The sequence below is a fragment of the Tasmannia lanceolata genome, unplaced genomic scaffold (assembly GCF_043159265.1).
Source record: "Tasmannia lanceolata isolate RefF3 unplaced genomic scaffold, GAP_Taslan_0.1 ptg000019l, whole genome shotgun sequence".
NCBI classification, from domain to species: domain Eukaryota; kingdom Viridiplantae; phylum Streptophyta; class Magnoliopsida; order Canellales; family Winteraceae; genus Tasmannia; species Tasmannia lanceolata.
In genome coordinates, this window is record NW_027518696.1 from 20,490,753 (window position 1) to 20,516,965 (window position 26,213).

Below are 26,213 nucleotides of genomic sequence, written 5' to 3' on the forward strand. Positions count from 1 at the left end.
ATAATGGTGCCATTGGCTATGCTATTGTATTTTAATGCATCTGCACTGCTTTAATTACATCATAGCTATAATGTATGTGTTTTGTGACTGATGATGGGGTTTCAACTGTTTTGTATCACAAGCATCAACACTTGGCTCTTGCTATTTATGAATAAAAAACCTGAGCCACTTCTTTTGTTAGAGAACGTTGATGCAATGAGCTCGATATGCAAGTTGAACATCTGAATTTGTTGGTGAGATTATAACGTCAAATATGGAGTTGTTTTGTTCTTTATGATATATTTTTTCCTTATGGAATTGTTATTTTCCTGTTGATTAGGAGGTGTGGAATTGCTAGTTAGGGTTAATTTTTTGAATAGTTGCTTCCATTCTTTGCTTATTAACTTCTTCTTTTTTCTGACATATTTCAACTTTTATGGTTGGTTTGGTGGTGGTTTATGGCTGGTTGGTGGTGGTTTATGGCTGGTTGGTGGTGGTTTATGGATGGTTTGGTGGTGGTTTATGGCTGGTTTGTGGTTGTTTATGGCTGATTTGTGGTGGTTGGCTGGTTTGTTATCTAGCAGCGTGCCCTAGTAAAATGGATGATTCTTCGTTGGTCGCTGCTGTGTTTGCTGTTGACGAAGTATGTGGCACATCCTCAGGGTTTGTTGAGGACGTTGTGTCGCAAGCAGGCAGTTTACCAATAAATGATATTGATGAATACGCCTTATTTTTAGGTGATCAGGGGAAGATTTAAATGAAGGTCACCAAGTAAAAGATCAAGGGGAAGATTTAAATGAAGGCAACCAAGTAGAAGATCAAGGGGAATATTTCAATGAAGGTAACCAAGTAGAAGATGTTGAGGATATGAATGGCGAGGAGAGTGTAGACAACAGGCCGTTTGTTGGCCAGGAGTTTGATAGCTTTGACGATGCATACGCATGTTATAATACCTATGCCTTGAATAAAGGTTTTGGAGTGCGAATGTCTAGTACAAACAAGTCGACGAAGACAAATGAAGTGATATTCAGAAAGTATGTGTGTGACATGGAGAGGAAGAAATACCCAAATGGCAAGAGATAGGCTGGTAGGGAAGTGATTCCGCGTCGCACTCTTAGGTTTGGTTATGAGGCCAAGATGGTGATAAGATTGAGAGACAATAAGTGGATATTGGCCGTCTTTGGAGACGAACATTCGCATGAACTCACATCTCCATTTAGAAGACGCATGCATTGTTCACATAACCGACTCTATAAGACTGAAAGTTGTAAAAATTTGATGGATAGTGTCCATGGAATTGGGTTGCAGGCTGCTAGAATTGCAAAAGTCATTAATGTCAAATCTGATGTAGGAAATGGTGTTCTCTCACCAAATCAAGTGAAGTCCCATTTGAGATTGAAGAAAAAGAACAATATGGGGCTAGACGCTAGGATAGTGGCCGACTGTCTCCAACGGAAACAAGCTTACTTCTTTTTTTCTATTGAGTTGGACTCAGAGTGTACATTAAGATCTATGTTCTGGGCTGATTCGAGGGATAAAATAAAAAATTGAAAATTTTTCCCTGTCGTCCGACAGAAAGCTAGTGCTTTGTGTAATGTTTGGAGCCTAGCCTTATAGTGGCCTTTAAGGCTAATGTCACTAGGGAGACAGAAATGAGCTGACTTCTTTTTTCTATTGAATTGGACTCAGAGTGTACATTGAGATCTATGTTCTTGGCTGATTCGAGGGATAAAATAAAAAATTGAAAAGTTCTCCCTGTCGTCAGACAGAAAGCTAGTGACATTAGCCTTAAAGGCCACTATAAGGCTAGGCTCCAAACATTACAGAAAGCACTAACTTCTGTCCGACGACAGGGAGAAGTTTTCAATTTTTTATTTTATCCCTCGAATCAGCCAAGAACATAGATCTCAATGTACACTCTGAGTCCAACTCAAAAGAAAAAAAGAAGTAAGCTTGTTTCCGTTGGAGACAGTCGGCCACTATCCTAGCGTCTAGCCCCATATTGTTCTTTTTCTTCAATCTCAAATGGGACTTCACTTGATTTGGTGAGAGAACACCATTTCCTACATCAGATTGGACATTAATGACTTTTGCAATTCTAGCAGCCTGCAACCCAATTCCATGGAAACTATTCATCAAATTTTTACGACTTTCAGTCTTATAGAGTCGGTTATGTGAACGATGCATGCGTCTTCTAAATAGAGATGTGAGTTCATGCGAATGTTCGTCTTCAAAGACGGCCACTATCCACTTGTTGTCTCTCAATCTTATCACCATCTTCGCCTCACAACCAAACCTAAGAGTGCAACGCGGAATCACTTCCATACCAGCCTGTCTCTTGTCATTTGGATATTTCTTCCCCTCCATGTCACGCACATACTTTCTAGATATCACTTCATTTGTCTTCGTCGACTTGTTTGTACTAGATATTCGCATTCCAAAACCTTTATTCAAGGCATGGGTATTAAAACATACGAAGGCATCGTCAAAGCTATCAAACTCCTGGCCAACAAACGGCCTGTTGTCTACACTCTCCTCGCCATTCCTATCCTCAACATCTTCTACTTGGTTACCTTCAATGAAATATTCCCCTTGATCTTCTACTTGGTTAGCTTCATTTAAATCTTCCCCTTGATCTTCTACTTGGTGATCTTCATTTAAATCTTCCCCTTGATCACCTAATATTAAGGCGTGTTCATCAATATCATTTATTGGTAAATTGCCTGCTTGCGACACAACGTCCTCAACAAATCCTGAGGATGTGCCACATATTTCGTCAACAGCAAACACAGCAACGAAGAATCATCCATTTTACTAGGGCACGATGCTAGATAACAAACCATCCATAAACCACGACTAAACCAGCCATAAACCACCACCAAACCAACCATAAACCACCACAAATCAGCCATAAACCACCACCAAAGCAGTCATAAAAGTTGAAATATGTCAGAAAAAACAAAACAGAAGTTAATAAGCAAAGAATGGAAGTAACTATTCAAAAAATTAACCCTAACTAGCAATTCCACACCTCCTAATCAACCGGAAAACCACAATTCCATAAGGAAAAAAAATATCATTAGAGAACAAAACAACTCCATATTTGGCGTTATAATGTCACCAACAAATTCAGATGTTCAACTTGCATATCTTGCTCATTGCATCAACATTCTCCGACAAAAGAAGTGGCTCAGGTTTTTTGATTCATAAATAGCAAGAGCCAAGTGTTGAAGCTTGTGATACAAAACACTTGAAACCCCATCATCAGTCACAAAACACGTACATTATAGCTATAATGTAATGCAAGCAGTGCAGATGTGTTAAAGTACAATAGCACAGCTAATGTCACCATTATTTCCAAAATTTGGATGCACAACAATTTTAGAATCTTATAGTTATTGTAAATTAACGGATTATCCAGTAAATTTGGAACGATTGAATAAAAAGAGAACGCTAACAATTGTGTATAGAATCATTTGAAAGACAAAGCAATGAAAATACAATGGATTTTATATATAAAAAACCTGGAAAAAAACCTTGAAAACAGCAACCATAAAACTTGAAAATAGCAACCCTCAAGTTAAAAACCCTGAAGAACTCCCTCAAATTAGGGTTTTAAAGGAAAAAAATGAATCTTCTTAGAAACCCTGAAAAATAACAACCCTAATCACAACAAATTATGAAGCCCTAATCATAGAAAAAAATGGAAACAAAATAAAATAGATGAACTTACCTGATTTGGAGCTTCGCTAGTGGAGGAGACAAAGTAGAAAAGCTTCGGCGAGGAGAAGAAAATCCAAATGACGATTGGTAGCTCCCCTAATCTTTGGGGTGTGAGAGAGACGAACGAGAGAGAGTGTGTGTGTGAGAGGAGAACCAGAGAAACCCAAAAAAAAACCCTAGCTTTCTGGGTTTACTAAGCTCCAGAGAGAGAGAGAGACAATACGTTTTAAAAAGGATACGTATGTCATTTTTTTAAGGTTAGTGAAATATAGGGGGGCTCGACTGTCTTTTTAAAGAACTTGTAAATGTTAAATTGAAACAAAAGATTCACTACAGCGCAGATAGCTTATCTAAGCTGCAGCGTAGGAGCACTTTCCTCTCTCTCTCTCTCTCTCTCTCTCTCTCTCTCTCTCTCTCTCTCTATATATATATATATATATATATATATATATATATATATATATATATATAGAGGAATATGTTCGTGCGCTCAAGCTCTAATAGGAAATGGTGCGCTTGAGTACACCAATCACATGGGTCCCACAATTTCTGTGAGGATCCAAACCATTCATTTGCAAGGCCCTATGATAGATAGGGTGTGTACCAAAAATCAGCTCCATTGAATCATCCTAACCCCTCCAAAAGTGGAGGGCAAAAATGGGCAGATTTGTGGTCTCTCCATTTTGACCTCCACAAATGGATGGGTTAGGATGATCCTATGGAGCTGATTTTTTGTACACACCCTATCTATGTAAGGCTCTTTCTAGTGAATGCTTTGGATCATCCTAACAATGTGGGCCTCATTGGTTTGAGAGCTCAAGCTCACCATAAGGTTCCAACGCTCAAGCTCACAATCCTTTTCCTCATATATATATATATATATATATATATATATATATATATATATATATATATATATATATATATATGAGAAAACGGTTTCTACACACTAGAGTAGATAAGTTATCTACACACTAGCTTAAAATACAGAGGAGGGCATATTGATCCAAACCATTCATTTGATTGGCCCTCACATAGATAGGGTGTCCACAAAAAATCAGCTCCCTAGGATTTGTGGAGGTAAAATGGGCGTGTATAAACCTTCACAAATCTGTCCATTTTTTGCCTCTACGGTTCGAAGGGTTAGGATGATCATATGGAGCTGATTTTTTGTGGACACCCTATCTATGTGAGGGCCAATCAAATGAATGGTTTGGATCACCCAAACAATGTGGGCCTCCACTATATATATATATTTTTTTTACTTTTTCAACCAATTTTAAATTGTAATTGAAAATGACGTGGATCCAATCCAGAACCCTTTTTTTTGCTCTTTATGCAAGGGCTCCCTTGTATCTATCATTGCTCATATATATATATATATATATATATATATATAGAGAGAGAGAGAGAGAGAGAGAGGAAAAGGATTGTGAGCTTGAGCGTTCCAATCAAATGGTGCGCTTGAGCTCTCAAACCCATGTGGCCCACATTGTTAGGATGATCCAAAGCATTCATTTGAAAGGCCCTTACATAGATAGGGTGTGTACAAAAAATCAGCTCCATAGGATCATCCTAACCCATCCATTTGTGGAGGTCAAAATGGACACACCACAAATCTGCCCATTTTTGCCCTCCACTTTTGGAGGGGTTAGGATGATTCAATGGAGCTGATTTTTGGTACACACCCTATCTATGATAGGACCTTGCAAATGAATGGTTTGGATCCTCACAGAAATTGTGGCACCCATGTGATTGGTGCACTCAAGCGCACCATTTGATGTTAGAGCTCAAGAGCACGAACACATTCCTCATATATATATATATATATATATATATATATATATATATATACAACGCACTCTGAAGTGGTCCATATTATAATCCGTCAATTATAATTCAAATGAGGTCCAGATATACCACCTGGCCAAATTTCCAAATAATAGAGCATCATTATATGGAAGGGTCCACATAATAAATATTTCATATTTAGGATTTGCTAGCGACTTTCGCAGAAAGGCATTTCGTGCTGGCTGTTGCACAAATGAGCAGCCAGCTCGGATGAATTAAATGAATGAGACAAATTGTGTAAATATTTCTAGTTCTTAATAGTACGGAGGCAGAATTTTCTAAGTACGTGTCGGTTCCTTGTAGATGATGTGTAGACAAATTGAGTCAATACGACTTGATAACAAGTGCAGACTGACGTGTCCTTTTGCACTAAGTATGATGTGGTCGGGGGTGATTTTTGTATCCCAGTCAACCAGGCATCTTCATCACCTTGATTGAAAGCAACAAATGCCCCTCTTTCACAAATTTAAGGTGATGGTCCTTCATCCTCTCTGGGGGTGTTTTGCTATTTTGGGTTTCTGCACATGATTATTCTTTTTCTAATTAGTTGAAACCTAGCATAGAGAGTTTTATATTGTTTTATACCCTTTGAGTGCATAGGGGCATAGTTTCTGGACATAGGGGCATAGTTATGTAGAATTTGGACATTTTTATTGCATGTAATATGTGTTCCAGTGCAAAACCGACTCTAAACTGTTCCAAAGTGACTTTCCAACTTAGATCCTTATCCGACTTACCAAGTAGCACCATAATTTCCCTTTTTTTCAAGTATAGCGACATTCTAAGTTGGAAAGATTCGAACTTTTTCTCCACTTGTTACTTAGGATTTTTATGCAGTGTCATTTCACAACCCTTGAGAGAGAGAGAGAGAGAGAGAGAGAGAGAGAGAGATGCAGATTGTAGGCCCAATAAGAGGCATATTGGCCCATTAGGTCTTATTTCCATGTTATTTAGTTTCTATGATTTTATTTTCCATTTTATTTTAAGGGCTTCTATTTTTCATGGAATTTTAATTCCATCGCCTATATATAGGCCTCATGTATTGGGGATTTTAAGTTTGGATGATTAATTGATTGATTGGCTTCTCCCCTCCGCAAGTTTCTTCTCATTCCTCTATTCCTCCTCTTCTTCTCCTATTCTTCTCCTCCTCTTCTCTTCATCTTCTTCTTCTTCTATTTTCTCCTCTTTCTTCTTCTTCTTCTTCTATTTTCTCCTCTTTCTTCTATTTCTCTTCCCGGTCCTACATCAATTTGGTATTAGAGAAGCCCAACGACTCTGAATTGAGGAGAAAATAGAAGACAATTTGGTATTAGAGCTGATACCAAATTGATGTAGGTCTGGAAAGAGAAATAGAAGAAAGAGGAAGAGGAAGAAGAGAAGAGGAGGAGGAGAAGAAGAGAAGAGGAAGGAGAAGAAACTTGTGGAGGGGAGAAGCCAATCAATCAATTAATCATCCAAACTTAAAATCCCTAATACATGAGATCTATATATTGGCGATGGAACTAAAATTCCATGAAAAATAGAAGCCCTTAAAATAACATGGAAAATAAAATCATAGAAACTAAATAACATCACATGTAGATTAGAGGTATTGTAGTCATTGGATGCCCTATTTGGGCCTATATATACATTATTTACAGGAGGATCTCCCTAGTGGAGACCCCATTCCTCTTCTTCTTTCTCTCTCTAACCCTAGCACCATTCCTAACAGTTTCCACTTACATACAGAAGATTAATGGGGATAGATGTAGACGCGGTGAAAAATGAGTTACAGAATTCGCTGCCTGAACCTGCCATTCAGTTTGTCACAGTTTCATCCGTGGTGGGGGAAGAAGCAATTCCAACATATTCTGTTGCCACCTCCCAATCCTTTCGGAGAGAGTTGTAGATGGCTGAAACGCGCTTCTCCTTAAGAGAGAGACTTTCTTTAGGTGCAGCAACGACAGATAGTGCGATCGAAACATTGCCAATACGTTCCCACTTACATACAAAAGATTTTGGTCCAATTTGTTTCTTGGGGATTGAAATTGCAAGGCGCAAAGAAAGGTATCAATTTATCTAAATGAAATTATATAATTGATTTACTTAAGGAAACAAGGTTGTTTGGATCAAAACCAATAGCTATGCCTATGAAAATTAATAGTAAGTTGCACATGGAGGTTGGAGAACCTTTTGAAGATCTAGGCATACAGCAGAGATTAGTTGGTAAGCTAATCTACTCTATCACGCAACCAGATATCTTCTTTGTTGTGTGGTTATCCAATTTGTGCAGTCCCCTAGAGTTCTGCATTGGGTTGTTGTCGTTTGCATTTTTAGGTGCCTCAAGGGAAGGCTTGATGAATAGATTTTGTACAAGTTTCATGGTAATATGGATGTTGAAGGGGTGTAATTGCATTTTTCATGAGAGGATGAAATACAGAAATTGATTGCCATTTTGTTCCTGATAAAGTGGTTAACAAGAAAGTCTCTACTCCATTTGTTCCATCTTAAAACCAGTTAACGGATGTTTTTTACTGATGTTATAGCCATTATTAGGCTGGATTTTATTTGCAGCAAGCTGGGCATTCATGACATCTATGCTTTGCTTGAGGGCGAGTGTTGAAAGCTTAGTATTATTTTGTATAATACATAACCATGATAGACATCATTTATGTCACTTACAACTGACATACTTATAATTTCTTTAATTTAGTATTACTATTATATATAATAGAGTGAAGTCAATTTGTTTATTCTTCAACCCACATGAACTTATTTCCCCCTTCTCTCTTTATCTTTCTCTCATCTCTGATTTATACAACAACCAATAATGCATCTGCATATGAACATCAACTCAACTCAAGTCAACAAAGCCTTTGTCCCAGACTAGTTGGGGTCGGCTAAATGAATCCTTTAGAAAAATTTCATGACGTCTGCATATGAACATGTTGGAAGAAAACTGATGGCTAAGCAACACCTTTATATGGTGTCCATGTAGTGCACATCGCATCAACCTAATGCTAGAGAACATTGGAAAAATGAAAACAATTCAAAAGGTCAAGAAGGGGAGGAAATAGCTAGGTTCATCTACAATTCTATGTGGCTGATGTGCTTGATCAAGTTCACCGATGGTATAAAGCTATTGCAGCATGGCATCACGAGATATGCCACCATCTATATTGCTTTGGAGAGTCTTTTCAAGCATAAGGAGGAACCAGGGTGGATGCACATATCATATGAGTATACTGCAAGATAAGGTTATTGTTGAGGCGATTCAATAAAATTTAAAAGACACTAATAGATAGTCAGCTCTCGGAAAAAGTAAGAGCTAACTAAATCATGTTCACAGCGCAGTTGTCATTGATCAAGAAGGAAACAAAAAAGAACTCAAGTTTTTAGTGTGATCGCTCGGGAATTGAGGCAGTTTAGTTTCACTAAATTAGTCTCATTCACTCCTGAGGTATTATGAAGACTAGTAGATGAGACCATTATATTATATAGTAGCGTATCTGAAGTAGATCAAATCCTGACTTCAGAATTCGTGAGGGTTCAAGTCCCTTTTTCCCCCAATGAAAAAGGACCTATTTTATTCAATAATCCATTTATCCTTTTTCGTCAGTGCTTCTAAATTAGCTTAGCTATGTTTCTCACTCACTCTTTTGCAAAATGGATTTGATGTATTTAAAAATAAGGTTCTACCATTTAGAAGACCCATTGCCCACCGCGCAGTGCACAACTAGCCACAGTTAAGAATAAGAGTCTCAATATATGACACTAGGCCATAGCATTTAGATCAATCTCTACCTCATGATCTGAATACTTGACATCTATGTCACAAATATCATTCTCGGGAATTTCTCGGCATAGGAAAATCCAAGGTTGCCAAGGCGGGAATCGAAAGCGGGATTCGATTCGGGATTCGAAAGCTCCTGGGATGGTTGGAAGCGGGAATCGTCGGTTTGCCAGAGAGTCGACAGAGATTCGCCGGGGAATCGCTGGGGAGTTGGGATTCATAGGGAATCGCCTGGGAATCGGGGTTTTCATAAATTGGGAATCGAGGTTCCCAAAATTGGGAATCAGGGTTCCAACGGAATCGATTCGAGATTCCCCAGAATCGGGGAATTGCGAATCCCCACCCTCAGGTACGAATCCTGCTTCCCTGGGAAAATCTCCGGATATATTAAATTTTTTTTATTTTTTTCAGGTTTACATCAGGAAAAAACGATAAAAATAAAATTATTTAAAAATGTAAATAATAAAATAAGGTGTTAGTATCATTATAAAAATATCGGGATAATAGTGATATTATCACAATATTTTATGACAAAAATGAAAATTTCTCTATGTTTCTAAAATCTCGGGATTATTTCGGGATTTTGTCGTTTTATCAAGAAGTAACGATAAAAACGCGATATTTTGTAAATATCGGAGATATTTGTTACATAGCTTGACATTGAACTCCATTGGCGTTTCAACAGTGTCAGTATCACACAGAACGGCCTGTGAAATAAGGTGCATAGAATGCATGAGATGGTCGGGAAAATATCTTGAGGAGGTCTGCGTGACCTCAATATGCAAAAGCACTTCTAACTCACCCAAATCCTTCATCTTGAATTGTTTCTTTGGTTCAAGCTTCAAAGGAGAGATGGTACTCATCATGTCCTGTTTTAACATGTCATCTGTGTATCTACATATGTTGATAATACCACTGTCAGATCTAAATATCTCCGATGAAATCGAGCACCTATCACTGAAACACTGAATTAATCAAACCAGGCATGTGGCACCTCTTTAAGACCATATGCAGCATATTTTTTCCAGACGACATATGATACTAGAGGGCAAATAACCTGATGGAGGCTTCAAATAAACTTCTTTTTTTTTTAAATGGTCTTCAAAATAAACTTCAAATAACCAGAAGGAGGCTTCTTCTTCCTGCTTTTATTCATATCTGAATCCTGATACATTTTTAAGAGGGCCCACAGATCCCACCTGCTAGACCACTAAAAACCCTGCTACCGTGAAGGTTTTCAACTGAAGAAAAAGAAAAAGAAAAACAGCAGCTACCGAAGCCGTACTGATGATGTCTGCAAGGCGTTATTTTGACATCAGAACTGTAGTCTACAGGTGTCTGTTCAGTCCAAAATTCTGGAAAACCTGCCGTTATTATCTAGTGAAAGTTATCATGGATTTTTTTGGAATAATAAATGATCTTTAATTCGGAATTGGTTTGGATTTAAACTAGGATTCGTTTAATTTAAAGATTGGGTTAGTTTAAAGTTCATGTTTGAGTCTGAATAGGAGTATTCTTTGAGTTTAAGAGGGTTATCGGAAGCTCTATAAGAAGGTTGTAAGGGGTCGAATTGTTTATATTTATGAATAAAGTTTTGTCCATCGCTGTTCACAGTGTCGCATCTTCAGTTAAAATTTGAGTTAGTTTCAAGTTTTTTTTCTCTCTTTCCATTTTTTTATATAAAATGCTCTTCATATTTGCAGTTGCTTCAGAACAGTGATTTTGGAATTTTTTTTTCTCTTTTTCATTTTTTATATAAAATGCTCTTCATATTTGCAGTTGTTTCACAACAGAGATTTTGGAAGGGTTTGATGTACAGAGAACAAATGGCTTGACGGATACCCTGAGGAAATATGGTCATCTTACACAAGCAATAAGTCATTATTACATAACACAGTTCTCCAATGACACATACAAAAGCAGTGGAACCTGCTTGTCCTTTGATGAATTTATTAGGAAGTGTCAAGATCTCGACAAAATGACGATAAGTGATTTATTTGCTGCCCAAATCATGCAGGTAATGATCCTTTTTTTTTCAAGAAAACAAGCCTACTGTATTTCGGAAAAAGAATTTGAAGGGTCCATGGATGTGTGACACATCACATATTTTTCAAAGTAGATATGTTCTACATGTAGAATTCAACTAGACATTATTTAACACCATTAAAAAAAAACTAGATACTGTTTAATACTATCAAACAATGCATTTCTCGTGATGGCAAATACAGGTCCCACAGGTTACAGAGGAGGTCACATTTGCAGTTCTAGACCTGTATCCAACATTGATATCTCTTGCTCGTGCATATTCTATTCTTGTGAGTCATCTATCTTGGTTTTAGTCTTGGTCGCTTATGTGAATAAACACATTTATTTGTTGACATAATAAGCTTTTCCCTTGCAAAGCTAAGGGTTTCTGAATAGTTATGATCTGTTGTACCAATGAAAATACTTATTTCACCCAGAGCCTAGTTCATCTTAACCTTGCTTCTTTTTATATAAATGATAAATATTGTAACTCTTGGAAAATAGTGAAGATCAATAATGGTTAAACCATTGGACGTTCATAAGTTTCATTAATATGGCTAGTGGAAACAGTAGTAAACTTTCAACTACCGACGGAATTTATTTTCTTTGATTAAAAGTTTAACAGTTGGTTTCTTCTCTCTAGTTAGTTTATTCTCTCTAATTAACCCTGGTTGGTTGCCTTGTAAAAGGAAGGTGATATTCGGGCTCAGGAGGAGATGTTGAAGAATCAGTGTATGATCAGTGCTGCTGCGAGCAAGAACATCTTCAAACTAGTTTGGGGTCATTGATGGATTTCATCACGATCAGATAATTTATTTTGATTCGACGCTAAGAAATGGTATTTTCTGAAGCTTCAAGACGCCACTGACCCATTTACCGAATGGCTTTTGTGCCCTCTTTCACTAACACTGATACCTCAATTCTCATGTAAAAGGGCTGCCTTTTGGCATTTTTAAAATTTGAGGTCTCATGCTGAGAAAGATGTATATTTAAAATTCAGCAGTTTCAATTCAAGTTCTCATATATTTTGCAATGAATCCAGAATCACTGTTTTGATGGCTCTTAACTGTAAAAACTATAGAACTAGGGTTCTGATATTTATGCCTCCTAAAGTTGCTTCGTGCACCTGCTTGCATTGGTCATCTCCTCAAGAACATGTCAGATGTGAAGAGAATAAATCAGAGCCTAGCAGGGAATTCAAGTGTTCTGCTACCAGGCAGCACTGATCATGGCATAGTTACAAAGTTCTGATTCTCTGCAATAATTTGACGAGGTAAATGTTCAGTAAATATGAAAGAGTTTGCGAAATGTTTGGAAAAATGCTGTGTTTTTCTGTGTACAACTTATCAAATTGCATGGAGGGATGGTTAAGTTCATTTGTTTGCTAGATTAGGGATTGAGTTCAATTTTCAGTACAAAGAATATTTCATTAATTTTAAAATTTTCACAAGGTTTATTGAGAACTTGATGAATTATTTGTCAAATCAGTGTTTAGTTGAAAAAACTGGGTTTACTTTGGAAAATTTGCACTCTACTCAATAAATACTAGATTTTTTGAATTACTCTATTTTTTAAGGTTTGAATCAAGGAAAGAAAATTTTGGGATTTTCCCAATTGCTTTTTAGTTATTCAGAATTTTATAACTATGGATTATAGTCATCTGATCAGGGCCATTGATATGGTAATCAATAATTTCATCAATTGGGCTACAAAAATTCAATTGCTAAAACACATTCCAAACGTCTATGTATCCATACAACTATAAACTGCGACTGAAGGAGGTGAAGCTTTTGTGAAGTACTTATGGATTAATATGTTCATTGATTTTGATGTTAATCTTTGTAAAGTACTGATGAAAGTAAGGCTCCTTTTTTTAATACTTTACATTTATAATTATAGAATGCCTTTACCCTCATTTGTTTTCACTTTTAATATTTATCAATGGATTAAGTACTAGTAGTTTTTCAATGTTTTCTAATTCCACATTACTGGAGTTGGTTAGGTACGTGAAGTAGTTTTTTTTCTGCAGGAGTCTATAAATATTACTCTTTTAGCATTAGTGAATTTTTGTTCATTTTAATCCGCAGAGGAACTGTACATTATAGAAACCTCTATAAGTAGGAGGCTTAGGATCATCCTATCGAGATGATCTATGGGTACAGCCTGTTTGCATTGTGGCCCAAGAAATGAACGGTTTGGATCATCCTATGAAGTGGGCCCCACTTACTTTTTGAAAAATACCTGACTTCATGCTGCATAGTGCATATAAAAACTCTTCTATACACTTCATTTACATAAACCGATCACATCATATCTTAGGCCCTAGGGGACACCATTAGAATTACCATTTAATTTTGAGTCCAATAATTAGTTTTGGACTCACAATCGGTTCTCAAATCCAAAACAAAACAGGGCTTTATTATCCCAGCCAAGAAGGCAAATTCTTGATTTAAGCTTATTTTTATCTTACGAGTGAGATGTCCTTTTGAGATGGTACCAACATGACCGTGCGGATCAAGCATCACAACTACACTTGCAAAATTTATCCTAAAGGTGACAGTATGCCTAATAATACCAATATAAATAAAAGAGATGGTGTAAAGTACCAAAACATGTGGGTGGTAATGGAAGCTCGGCGAAGAAAAGGGCAGTGATAAATTCACCCCCTTGAAAGAAAAATACACCCCCTTTAATAGAAATTGTTAGGATATATTCACCCCCTTGAAAGAAAAATACACCCCCTTTAATAGAAATTGTTAGGATATCTTGAAGGGCTGGAGGAGCAAGCGTTAACTCCTAGTTTACAATATAAGATAAGGGGATAAGGGGAATGATATTTTCCCCATCTCTGACGGATTAAAAATGCCCATACACCGCCCAGTTATCTGTTAAGTTTTAAAGGCAAAGAAAAACGCAAAAAGGGGTGAATTTATCCGTGAACCAATCTCACATAAACCGTTACACTCTGTTTGGTTGCTTGTAGATGGCTGGGAGAATAGGAGAAAAATAAGTCAAAGAGAATTAGACAAGAATGGAAGATGGGGAGAATATTAGGAGAGAGATTTGCGAGTAGTGTTTGGTTGCGTGAGGAAATTAGCGGAAGATGTAGGGTGTCATTATCAAAATATAGGTGGAAGAGAGAGAAAACCAAGAGAGAGAGAGAGAAAAAGAATAAGATAAGAATTTCTCCTAATTCTCCCAACAAATTTCTCCATTTTGGTGAAAAAATGGAAGAAGATTATGGGGGGAACATCTCAAATGAAGGATTTGGATCATCCTAACAATATGGGCCCACATGTATCACGCAGAAAACATTTCTCATATATATATATATATATATATGAGAAAATGGTTCCTACACATATGTGTAGAGAGTTCTCTACACACTAGCTTAAAAAACGGTGGGGGCCCACATTGTTTGGGTGATCCAAGCCATCCATTTTAAAGGCCTTCACATAGATAGGGTGTCTACAAAAAATCAGATTCATAGGATCATCCCAACCCTACGATTTGTTGAGGTAAAATGGATGTCTTTAAACCTTCACAAATTAGTCCATTTTTTGTCTCCACAGTTCGAATGGTTAGGATGATCCTATGGATCTGATTTTTTGTGGACACCCTATCTATGTGAGGGCCTTTAAAATGGATGGCTTGGATCACCCAAACAATGTGGGCCCCCACTGTTTTTTAAGCTAGTGTGTAGAGAACTTATCTACACATATGTGTAGGAACCGTTTTCTCTCTCTCTCTCTCTCTCTCTCTCTCTCTCTCTCTCTCTATATATATATATATATATATATATATATATATATTCAAATATTATCGATGCAACAAGACCAATATATATATAGAAACTGCTAGCGTTGATCACAAAAGACATTTCGCGGATGGTCGGTTGCATGTGACAGCAACCACACAGGCTAACTTTTCAGTAGACTTTGTCTTCTTTCACGAGGTGGCTGCTGTCACATGCAATAGACCATCCGCAAAATGCCTTTTGCAATGGACGCTAGCAATTCCCTATATATATATATATATATATATATATATATATATATATATATATATATATATATATATATATATATATGAGGAAAATGATTGTACGCTCGAGTGTACCTAACCTTAGGTACGCTCGAGCGTACCTAACCTTAGGTACGCTCGCTCGAGTGCCAAATCACATGGGTCCCACATTTTTTTTGGTCATCTAAACCATTCATTTGCAAGGCCTCATCATAGATAGGGTGTGTACCAAAAATCAGCACCATTGAATCATCCTAACCACTCCAAAACTGGAGTGCAAAATGGGCAGATTTGTGGACACACAACGTCTGTCCATTTTGACCTCCACAAATGGATGGGTTAGGATGATCCTATGGAGCTAGTTTTTGGTATGCACCCTATCTATGATGGGGCCTTGCAAATGAATGGTTTAGATGACCAAAAAAATGTGGGACCCATGTGATTTGGCACTCGAGCGTACAATCCTTTTCCTCTATATATATATATATATATATATATATATATATATTATATGGCAAATGATAGAATGAAGGTTACCCTTGTAAAATCAGCTCCAAGGGCGCCCCATCGGTTGATTTTTGCAAAGTCAACACTTTTTCTACTTTTTTTTTGTGCTTCACATTACAAAATGCCACCAATAGGGACGCCCTTGGAGCTAATTTTTGCAACGGCGCCCTTCATTCTATCATTCCTCATATTATATAACAATATTTAGTAGAATCATAATTATGGTTCCGAATCTGATATTTCCTAATCGGAGGTTATCCGGGCTTACTTGGGTTAATTCTAAGGCTGCAACTCGGGTCGGGCGGGTCGGGTTTTGGAGAATCCAACCCTACCCGAGAAATATCTCGGGTAGGGTCGGGTCAGGTTTTTTTTCGAAAAACCCACGATTCCCAAACCCGGCCCTACCCATGATAAATCTCGGGTCAGTTCGGGTCGGGTCGGGTTTTTTCACCTTGACGCAATTTTTTAAGGAAAATTCTTATTTGGCAAGGCAACTCAGCTCATAGAAGCAGAAATTACACTCACATTACACTTGAATCAAACAATGATGTCATTTCACTCATATTACACTTGAATCAAATAATGCTGTAATCAAACAATGTTATAATTACAATCAAACAATGCTGAATCAAACACTTGAATCAACTCAACTCATAGAAGCAAAAATTACACTCACATACAATAACAGTGGGTGCGTGGGTTTTAACTTTTAACTTTTAACTAACAATAGAAAAAAATGTACATACTATAACTTATGTAACTCGGGTCGGGCCCCGTCAAACCCGGCTCGACTCGAGATTCATGCGGGCTTTTGAATGCTCAACCCGGCTCGACCCAAAACCCATGAAACCTTAACCCAACCCAGGCTATTTTCGGGTCGGGTCGATGCGGGTCGGGTAAAACCCGGCTCGAGTTGCAGCCCTAGTTAATTCCAGCCCGGTCCATTGACGCCCTCATTTAACTCCCGCCCTCATTTAACCACAATCAAATCAAACGGTAAAAGTTGTGAAACCGATAATTGTTTTTTCCCGCACTCAAAATCCAAAACAAGATAAAATAAGATTTTCTTACCCTACGCAGTCTTCTCATTTCTCACCTGGCTGTTATCGGCACGACCATGTTTTGATAACTACACTAACTCATCTTTTCTCTCACCATTTAAACAGCTCTCAAAAGTAATTACCGTTCACAAAAAGCTATCAAAAGCCCATTAAATAAAAAAGACAAGTTGAATTCGTTCAATTATTAAAACATAATAGTGCCAATATCAACACCTTTTCTTATCCTGCGCACCCCACTAGTTTTACCCCATTTACACACCAAAAAAATCAGCTTCTGTACTCTCTCCCTCTCATCCCTCTCTAATGCTCGCATTTCCCTCATGAAAATCAAACCCGTTTTTATCGGCAGAAACCCACTTTCCATTTCAATGTTGCCAGCTTTTTACACCCTCTTTCTTTCCTATATTTATTCTTCCCAGCATTTTCTCCAAACACCATTAGGGTTATGGAGGAGCTTCTGGGTAGGGTTGTGAAGAAATCTTTTGAGGGATTTGGGGTTTTTTCAGGGGTTGTGCAATCTTATGATCCGGATTCTGGGTTCTTCAAGATAGTTTACGAGGACGGAGATTCGGAGGAAATGGAATCTCATGAAGTTGGTTCGATTTTGCAGAAAAAGCGTGGGCGAAAAGCGAAGAAACGAGGTCAATTAGGGCTTGGAATGGAGGTAAGTAATTCTACTAGTAGTTTTATAGATGTCCAGATGAGAGATAGTGGGTTAGGAGAGGGGTTAGAAGAAACCCTAGAGAGGGATGGTAGTTTTAATGGGGGGTTTTGTGAAACCCTAGAGAGGGAGGTTAGGGTTGGTGGGAATTTGGTGGGATGTGGTTCTGTTGATCCGGATTTGAAGGGGGATAGTTTATCTGTTGGGGCTGTTGAAGAAAGTCATGTGGTGGGTTTTTCTACGGATGCCCAGATGAGAGAGAGAGGGTTGGGAGAGGGATTTGAAGAAACTTTAGAGAGAGGTGGTAGTTTTAATGGGGGGTTTTCTGAAACCCTAGAGAGGGAGGTTGGGGTTGGTGGGAATTTGGAGGAATGTGGTTCTGTTGATCAGGATTTGAAGGGGAATTATGTATCTGTTGGGTCTGTTGAAGAAAGTCATATGAATGATTGTTTTGTTGGAGAGGGGGGTTTGAAGGAAAATGCTTTTTGTAGGCCTTTTGAGGGAACCCAGATGAAGGATTTTGGTTTTGGAGGAGATTGTAACGGAAGTGATTCTGGTTTTGATGGGAATTTGAAGGAAATGACCTCTAATGGGGATGTTGAAGAAACCCGTATGGATGGAACTGTTTTTGGTGGGGATTTGAAGCCAAATGTTTCTCCAAACAATGCTGAAGAAACCCAAATGAAGGATTTTGGTTTTGGAGAAGGTTCTAAGGGAAGTGATTCTGGTGGTGATGTTGATGAGAATTCGAAGGAAATGCCCTCATATGGGGATCATGGAGAAACCTGTCTGGATGGAAGTGTTTTTGGTGAAGATTTGAAGGCCAATGCTTCTCCAAAGAATGCCAAAGAAACCCTGGAGAAAACGAATGGTTTCGGTGGAGATTTAAATGAAAATGCTTCTCTGGTAGCTCTTGAAGATAACCAGATGAAGGCTAGTGGGTTTGCTGAATTTCAATTGAAGGAGGGTCGTTATGATGGTGGCAGCCCCATTAAGCATGGGCACTGTCATAGGAAAAGAAGAAAATTGGAATCTACACCGGTGGTAGCTTTAAGGAGGAGTGCTCGCCGAGCAACTGCCGATGTCACGTCTTCTCCAAATCATATTTTGGTTATGGAGAAACATAGTGCAGTGGATGCTGTATTAATTGGAGAATGTTTTGGCATGGGAGGTGAAGAATCCAAGGAGTTGAGTAGTCTTTCTTCAAAGCTGGCATTGCCTCCTCCATCCAACGATCCGAATGTAGATGAGATTCCTGTCCTTGACCTTTTTTCAGTTTATGCTTGTCTAAGATCATTCAGCACTTTACTATTCCTGAGTCCCTTTACTTTGGAAGCTTTTGTGGAAGCACTAAAATGCAAATTTGCTAGTCCTTTACTAGATTCCATACACTTCTGTATCTTACAAGCTCTGAAATTGCATTTGGAGTTTCATTCTGGTGATGGTTTTCAGCCAGCTTCTGATTGCCTTAGGTATTCTATTTCTTTTTCAATCTTTATTTTTTTTGGACTTTCAGCTTTTTTGGTGTTTGGATTTATTGTTATTTGTTTTTTTTATAGGAATCTTAACTGGGATTTCCTCGATTTAATCACATGGCCTGTTTATCTAGTTGAGTACCTACTGGTTCATGGTTTTGTATTCAAATCGGGTTTCAAGCTTTTACGTTTGAAGCTCTTGAATGGTGAATACTATAAACAGTCGGCAATGGTAAAGCTTGAGATCCTTCAGCGTCTATGTGATGATGTCATTGAAGCAGAAGCCATAAGGTTGGAGCTTGATAGGAGAACACGTGCCTCTGAGCTTGAGATGGATACGGATCAGATTACAAATGTTGAGAGTTACTCCAAAATAAAGGACTCATTGGAGGATTTGGGTGGTTCTTGTTTGACTCAGGAAGGTGTTGACAAGGTAGCTGACTTGAACAGTGATGAATGCTGTCTCTGTAAGATGGAAGGGAGCTTAATATGCTGTGATGGTTGCCCTGCGGCTTATCATTCGAGGTGTGTTGGGATGGTGAAGGATCTTTTGCCAGAGGGTGATTGGTTCTGCCTTGAGTGCGTGATCGCGAAACGTGATGGCTGGAAGAAGTCATTAGATAATCTGCGAGGAGCAGAGCTTTTGGGCATTGATCCTGATGGACGGCTATATTTTGGTTGCTATGGCTATCTCTTGGTGTAAGCATTTTCTTATTTCAGTTTTGGAAGTTCTACAAACTCAAATTACATGTTTATCTCCCTGCATTGGCTGGTGCTACAAATGGTAGTGCCAACATCTGTAGCGTATATATACATATATAATATTTATATATATTATCCAAAACCTTCCGAAAGTAAGGGCTTCGAATCAGTGGCACTTTTCAACTTTAAAACAGACCCAAAAGACTTCCATTTTAATTCATATTTTATTTACACTTATCATAGAAACTTCAGACCTAAAACAATAAACAAGTTAAGCGTAGACTTTACAAAAGCCACACAAAATCCATTCGAACGTTCAAATGCAATTCAGAAATAAACTAATCTAATTACACTTATCATAGAAACTTCGGACTTAAAATAATAAACAAGTTAAGCTTAGACGTTCCGAAAGCCACATAAAATCCATTCAAACATTCGAATAAAATTCAGAAATGACCCTGTTCATGTTGACATTAATGAGGTGTTGTGCTGATGTTATCATGACAGCATCAAGGTCAAGTTGGACCATTATTATTCCCCTTCTTTCTTGGATAAGACTTCCCCTTCCCGACTATTAGGTTGGATTAAAAATGATGTGGATCTATTCAAGGGCCCTTCTTTGGCCCTCGCATAAAGTTGGCTCTTGCATCTATGATTCCTCATATGTATATATATATATATATATATATATATATATATATATATATATATATATATATAGAGAGAGAGAGAGAGAGAGAGAGAGAGAGAGAGAGAGAGAGAGAGAGAAGTAAGCGCACCATTTTTTTGGTGCGTTTAAGTTGTTATAACGCTTCCCATTGGTACGCTCGAGTGCCTAATCACATGGGTCCCACATTTTTTATGGTGATCCAAAGCATTCATTTGCAAGGCCCTATCATAGATAGGGTGTGTACCAAAAATTAGCTCCATTGAATCATCCTAACCCCTCCAAAAGTAGAGGGCAAAAATGGACAGATTTGTAGACAAACAGTGTTTGTCCATTTGACCTCCACAAATGGATGGGTTAGGATGATCCTATGGAGCTGATTTTTGGTACACATCCCATCTATGTAAAGGACCTTTCAAATGAATGCTTTGGATCATCCTAATAAAGTGGGCCCACATGTGATTGGGCACTCGAGCGTACCATAAGCTTGGTACACTCGAGCGTACAATCCTTTTCCTCATATATATAAAGGGTATGATATCTGCACTACCAGGCGACCCTAATCACTTTTTTATGCTCTTTCTTCAATTAGCTTTCCACGACCGTGACAATACTCAAGATCCTATCAAGCATGGTTTTGAATTTCCACCAAAACCGACATGAAATGACCGAAATGTTTCCATTTCTATCTCCATTGAAACTGAAACTGAAATGGATGAACCAATATTTATATGAAGTATATGTGAAATTTGGTATGCACTAAATTAGCGAACATGCACAACAGAGCATGTTACTAGGTGTTCGATGTTTTTAAACCATTATGGATGGTTGTCTTGCTCATGTGATGGTTTCTAAGTGTGTGTTTGTGCTTATTCTAGCATTTCCTCAAGTTTTATCTTTGAATTATATCATTTGCATATGTTTCCTTGATTTTACAGGATTTTTACTGAAATTTCCAACCGAAAACGAAACATTTCTGTTTCCGTGACAACTGAAACCGAAATTTAAAACCTTGCTATCAAGATCCAATCCGAAAAGTGTAAATAAAAGTGGGTAGTGCCATTATCAAAATATGGTAGTGCTGATATCAGTCCCCAATATAACACACGCACGCACACTCAACTATAAAAGCCTAATCCCATATTATGTGCTAATGCTTATAACGATTTTAAGTTATTATTAATCCTGTTCACCATATATTGTTATCTGATATTCTTTTGTATTTCCCTGTTATTTATTCTTTATGTACGGCTCATTATTTGTCATTTTAGTGTGTTACAATATTATTCCCAATAAATTCCATAGGAATGTATTTTAAGTTATTTTGTTGCGGTGACCTTTCCTTTTGCCTTTTTTGATTGATATTTCAATCTTTTTTCTTGATCTAGATATGACTGGGGGTATTCACATGTTTGTCAATATGCAGGTCAGATTCATGTGGCAGTGGCACAGAATCATTCTGTTATTACAAAAAGAATGATTTGTATGCTGTCATTAAATTCTTACAGTCGTCAGATATATCTTACAGTGACATAATAAGTGCGATTTCCATGCACTGGGACATTCCTGTTCTCCCCATTGGAGAAAAAAGTCATATTGACCTTGACACTCAAACAGTTTCCACTGACTTGGATATGGACAATGAAATCCGTGCCGCTCATTTGTCTTCTTCATTCCTCCCAGTTTCAATGAAAAATGGAATTAAAGGAGAGCCCATTGATGAAACAAAACCCATTGAAAATTCATCAATTAATGGAGAGCCCGTTGATGAAACAAAACCCATTGAAAATTCATCAATTAATGGAGAGCCCATTGATGAAACAAAGCCCATTGAAAATTCTTCAATTAAAGGAGAGCCCATTGATGAAACAAAACCCAGTGAAAATTCCTTTATTTCTGTGGATGATGGCCATCAAAGATGTAATATTTCAGAGTCCGAGACCATATGTCAGTCTATAGAGATGGCAAGTACATTTGCTAGCTCTGGAGATTCTGCGGCAACTATGTTCATTCAAAATTCTCATAAAGCAGGAACAGATTGTTCCATGAAATCTGATTCTTCACTTGAGCTTAAAATCCAACCAAAAATAAATTCATTTAATGAAGAGTTTGTACAGGAACCTACAGATCTTGATATTGTAGAACGCAACCAGAGAGGGTTCAAGGTTCCTGAACCCACATTATTTCCAACAAAATTGCGGAAAGAGGTGGCATCTCAAACACTGTTTGAACTTGGTTATTATGTTAACTACTACAGTTTTGGTCAAATGGCACATTCTGTTGCTGAAGAGTTAGTACGTAAATCATCTGAAAAAGTAAAGGACTCCAAAATATCTGAAGAGGAGATAATTTCGGCACAGCTAAAAGCTATCTCCAAGAAATCAATGAAGTTTTGTTGGTCAAGTATTCAGAGATTGAATGTGGATGCACAAAAGGAAAATTGTGGGTGGTGCTTCTCTTGCAAAACTTCCAGTGACAGAGGTTGTTTGTTTAATGTGGTCGATAAAAGTGTTCCCGATTGTTCGAAAATTAGGGCGGTTGGCCTTCGTTCTAAACGGAACAGGAAAAGCCACCTTAGCTTTGTCATATATCATATTCTCTCCATCGAAGAGTGTTTGCACGGGCTTCTGTCGGGCCCATGGGAGAATCCACATCACAGTAAGCAGTGGCGGAAAAGTGTCCTCAAGGCATCCGATGTTTCCTCAGTAAAGCCTCTACTGCTTATTGTATGTAGTTTCTTTGAATCCATTAACCTAGAAATATTGTTTGCTACCTTTATTTTTAGAGCTTTTCCCCGTTTTCCCTTACTGCTTTCTATGCAATTAATTTATGGCAAGTGAAATTGGACAGTTAGAGTCAAACATACGGCGTATTGCACTCTCAGCGGAGTGGATGAAACAAGTGGATTCTGCTGTTATGGTGGGATCCGCTTCTCATGTCTTGACAACTTCAACTCATGTTTCTTCGAAGCATGGGAGTGGTAAAAAGCTCGCCCGAAAGAATAATTCCGATGCCGGCTCCAATTTTGTTTCTCATGCTAATACTACATCGGGTATCCATTGGTGGAGGGGTGGAAGACTTTCGCGTCAAGTGTTCCGCTGGAAGGTGTTGCCTCAATCATTGGCTTCCATGGGTGGTCGACAAGGTCTGCATTTTCGTCATGTTATGACTTAGCAATTTTTTCAAAAAAATAAAAATAAAAAAATCACTTTGAGTAATTGTTCTGATTGTGTTTCAAGTTTAAAATTCCGCAGCTGGATGTAGAAAGATTCCTGGTATATTATATCCTGATGGTTCAGAGTTTGCCAAGAGAAGCAAATACATTGCCTGGCGAGCTCTGGTTGAGATGTCAACAAGTGTCGCACAGCTTGCTTGCCAGGTAATAAACACCTGATGTCCACCACTTATTTATTTTGAGATTATGGCACTTACATCTCTCACTTATAGTTAGCAAAACGTGTTTCGTCTATAAAGTGGGACGACAAAAATTCGAGTTTAGTACGGTTTTGGTTCAAAAGACGGAGTAAAAAAACGGAAACACAAAAAAATGCATTTACAATTTTGTAATTTACAAAATATAGCAGGGGTAAAGTTGGATAATTTGCCAAAAAACGTGTTTAATACGTTTAAAACTCGTTTTTTTAAACGTGTTTAAAGCGTTTTCCTAAACAATATGGAGTTTTTTTACTGTTAAAGTTTTAAACGAAGTTTTAAACAGCAAACCATTAAAACGAGTTTTAAACGACATTTTTTGAAAAAACACCGATTTTGCTAACTATGCTCTCACTCTATGTGGTCTGTTAGATGCTTTTGAAGTCCTGGATTCATTACCATCTCTTTTGTTATCAGGTTAGAGATCTTTATTCGAATATTAGGTGGGATGATCTTGCAAACACACAACTTTTCCCTCAGTTGGCCAAGGAATCTAAAAAACTAGCGAGGTCATTGAAGAAGGTGACTATCCGCAGGAAGTGTGTAGAGGGAACACAAGTCAACTATCTACTTGATTTTGGAAAGAGAAAAAGTATCCCTCATACTGTTACCAGGCATGGGGTGATGCTTGAAGAACCATTGAATGAAAGGAAGAAATATTGGCTCAATGAATCTTATGTACCTCTACATTTATTGAAGGCTTATGAAGAGAAAAAACTAGCCCGCACAGCTAGTAAGTCAAATTCTGGGCTACTTTATGAGGGAGGCAAAAGAAAGAAGCCCTCAAGACAAAAAGGACTTTCACATATTTTATCAAGAGCAGAGAAATTTGAGACCTATCAATGTGGTCACTGTAACAAAGATGTACTGATCAGGTATTACACCAGTCTCTTGTGCATTGAATTTTTAAACATATATGTATTGGTAATAGGTTCCCATTGATATTTTTAAAACTTCATTTTTGGATATGGTCTTATGTTTAGAACCTAATTTGTAGCCCTTACAAGACGGATAAAACTTCTTGTGTCTTTCGATTGCAAACAAATTTGTTTTTATCGAAAAGGTGAACTTTATACCATAGAAAAGTTATGGAAACACCCCTAAAACAAAGAGGGAGCAGCAACGCAACCCACCATAACACCAAAAACAAAAAGAAACGGTGACCCAGAACTACAACTTAGGCAAACCATGCCAAATCAATAACTTGGGTTAAGAGGCACCAAATTCGCAAGATAATCAACAGATGCGTTTCCTTCTTTGTGAATATGGGAGAAGACACTCTATCTCTCCTCAAATATCAAGAAACTCTATAAAATAATGCCTAAATCTCCAAGGGGAAACAACTTCCCTATGGAGCCATTGAATAGTGTTGAGAGAATCGCCTTCAATCCATAGCTTCAAAACCCTAATGTAATGAATCAATAGAGAATCACCTTCAATCCACAGCTTCAAAACCCCGACGCAACGAATCAATCTGACAGTAGTCCAAACTCCAAACTGCCCGAACTTCTCTAATTCCTCATTGATCCTTGAAGGCCCTACAAAGGAAAGAAAAACGCGGGAGTGAGAGTCAGTGACGACTTCCCCAACCCTATGTGACTAGGTCTCACCAAACCTTCCATTGTGGAGCTTGCTACTACCATCAAAGTTGTCCATAACCCAACAGACATCTGGAAGAGCCTAAACATAGGGTAGGCAACTAGAGTTGTATTTTTTTGGGTTCGGGTGGGGGGGGGGGGGAGCTCCGCACAAATCTATCTTAATTCAGTCAACCGTAATATCTTGAGTGGACGGGCTGGTAAAATAATTTACCTTAGCAACCCTCTCAGAAAATTCAATTGTAATCCAATTTATAATTTTACAATGTAAGTTAATTTTATTGTTAAAAATGCTATCATGTATTCATGTCCATCTTTCCACATGATCCACATACCAGTTGGAAACAAAATTTTCCATAAACAAATGTCTCTTATTGCCAGAAATTTTTGCCATAATTTCCACAATTGTTCATAAGGCCAAGCAGCATTGTCTTCAGTCAGATTGAAAGATATCTTCTTGGATTTTTACCGTAATCTCTTGAGTGGACGGGCTGGTAAAATAATTTACCTTAGCAACCCTCTCAGAAAATTCAATTGTAATCCAATTTATAATTTTACAATGTAAGTTAATTTTATTATTAAAAATGCTATCATGTATTCATGTCCATCTTTCCACGTGATCCACATACCAGTTGGAAACAAAATTTTCCATAAACAAATGTCTATTATTGCCAGAATTTTTTGCCATAATTTCCACAATTGTGCATAAGGCCAAGCAACATTGTCTTCAGTCAGAT

General features: G+C 37.8%; 2 protein-coding genes across 4 annotated transcripts in view; both read left to right on the forward strand.

Moving 5' to 3' along the window:
• LOC143853386 (crossover junction endonuclease MUS81-like) overlaps nucleotides 1-12,408 on the forward strand; it is a 56,144-nt gene extending 43,736 nt beyond the window's left edge. For 2 of the 3 annotated variants that reach the window (XM_077363138.1, XM_077363140.1), the window contains 3 exons: nucleotides 11,105-11,342; nucleotides 11,554-11,640; nucleotides 12,040-12,408. In XM_077363138.1, coding sequence (XP_077219253.1) covers nucleotides 11,105-11,342; nucleotides 11,554-11,640; nucleotides 12,040-12,138 — 424 coding nt within the window. In that variant the 3' untranslated portion in view covers nucleotides 12,139-12,408. The remainder of the gene's footprint in view (nucleotides 1-11,104; nucleotides 11,343-11,553; nucleotides 11,641-12,039) is intronic. The other variant, XM_077363139.1, reaches the window with a different exon arrangement.
• A 4,808-nt stretch (nucleotides 12,409-17,216) lies between these two features.
• The window catches only part of LOC143853503 (PHD-finger and DNA binding domain-containing protein), a 36,184-nt gene continuing 27,187 nt past the window's right edge, over nucleotides 17,217-26,213 (forward strand). Inside the window, exons 1-6 of the mRNA XM_077363294.1 lie at nucleotides 17,217-19,074; nucleotides 19,162-19,776; nucleotides 21,873-23,172; nucleotides 23,297-23,591; nucleotides 23,701-23,825; nucleotides 24,296-24,753. Coding sequence (XP_077219409.1) covers nucleotides 17,387-19,074; nucleotides 19,162-19,776; nucleotides 21,873-23,172; nucleotides 23,297-23,591; nucleotides 23,701-23,825; nucleotides 24,296-24,753 — 4,481 coding nt within the window. The 5' untranslated portion in view covers nucleotides 17,217-17,386. The remainder of the gene's footprint in view (nucleotides 19,075-19,161; nucleotides 19,777-21,872; nucleotides 23,173-23,296; nucleotides 23,592-23,700; nucleotides 23,826-24,295; nucleotides 24,754-26,213) is intronic.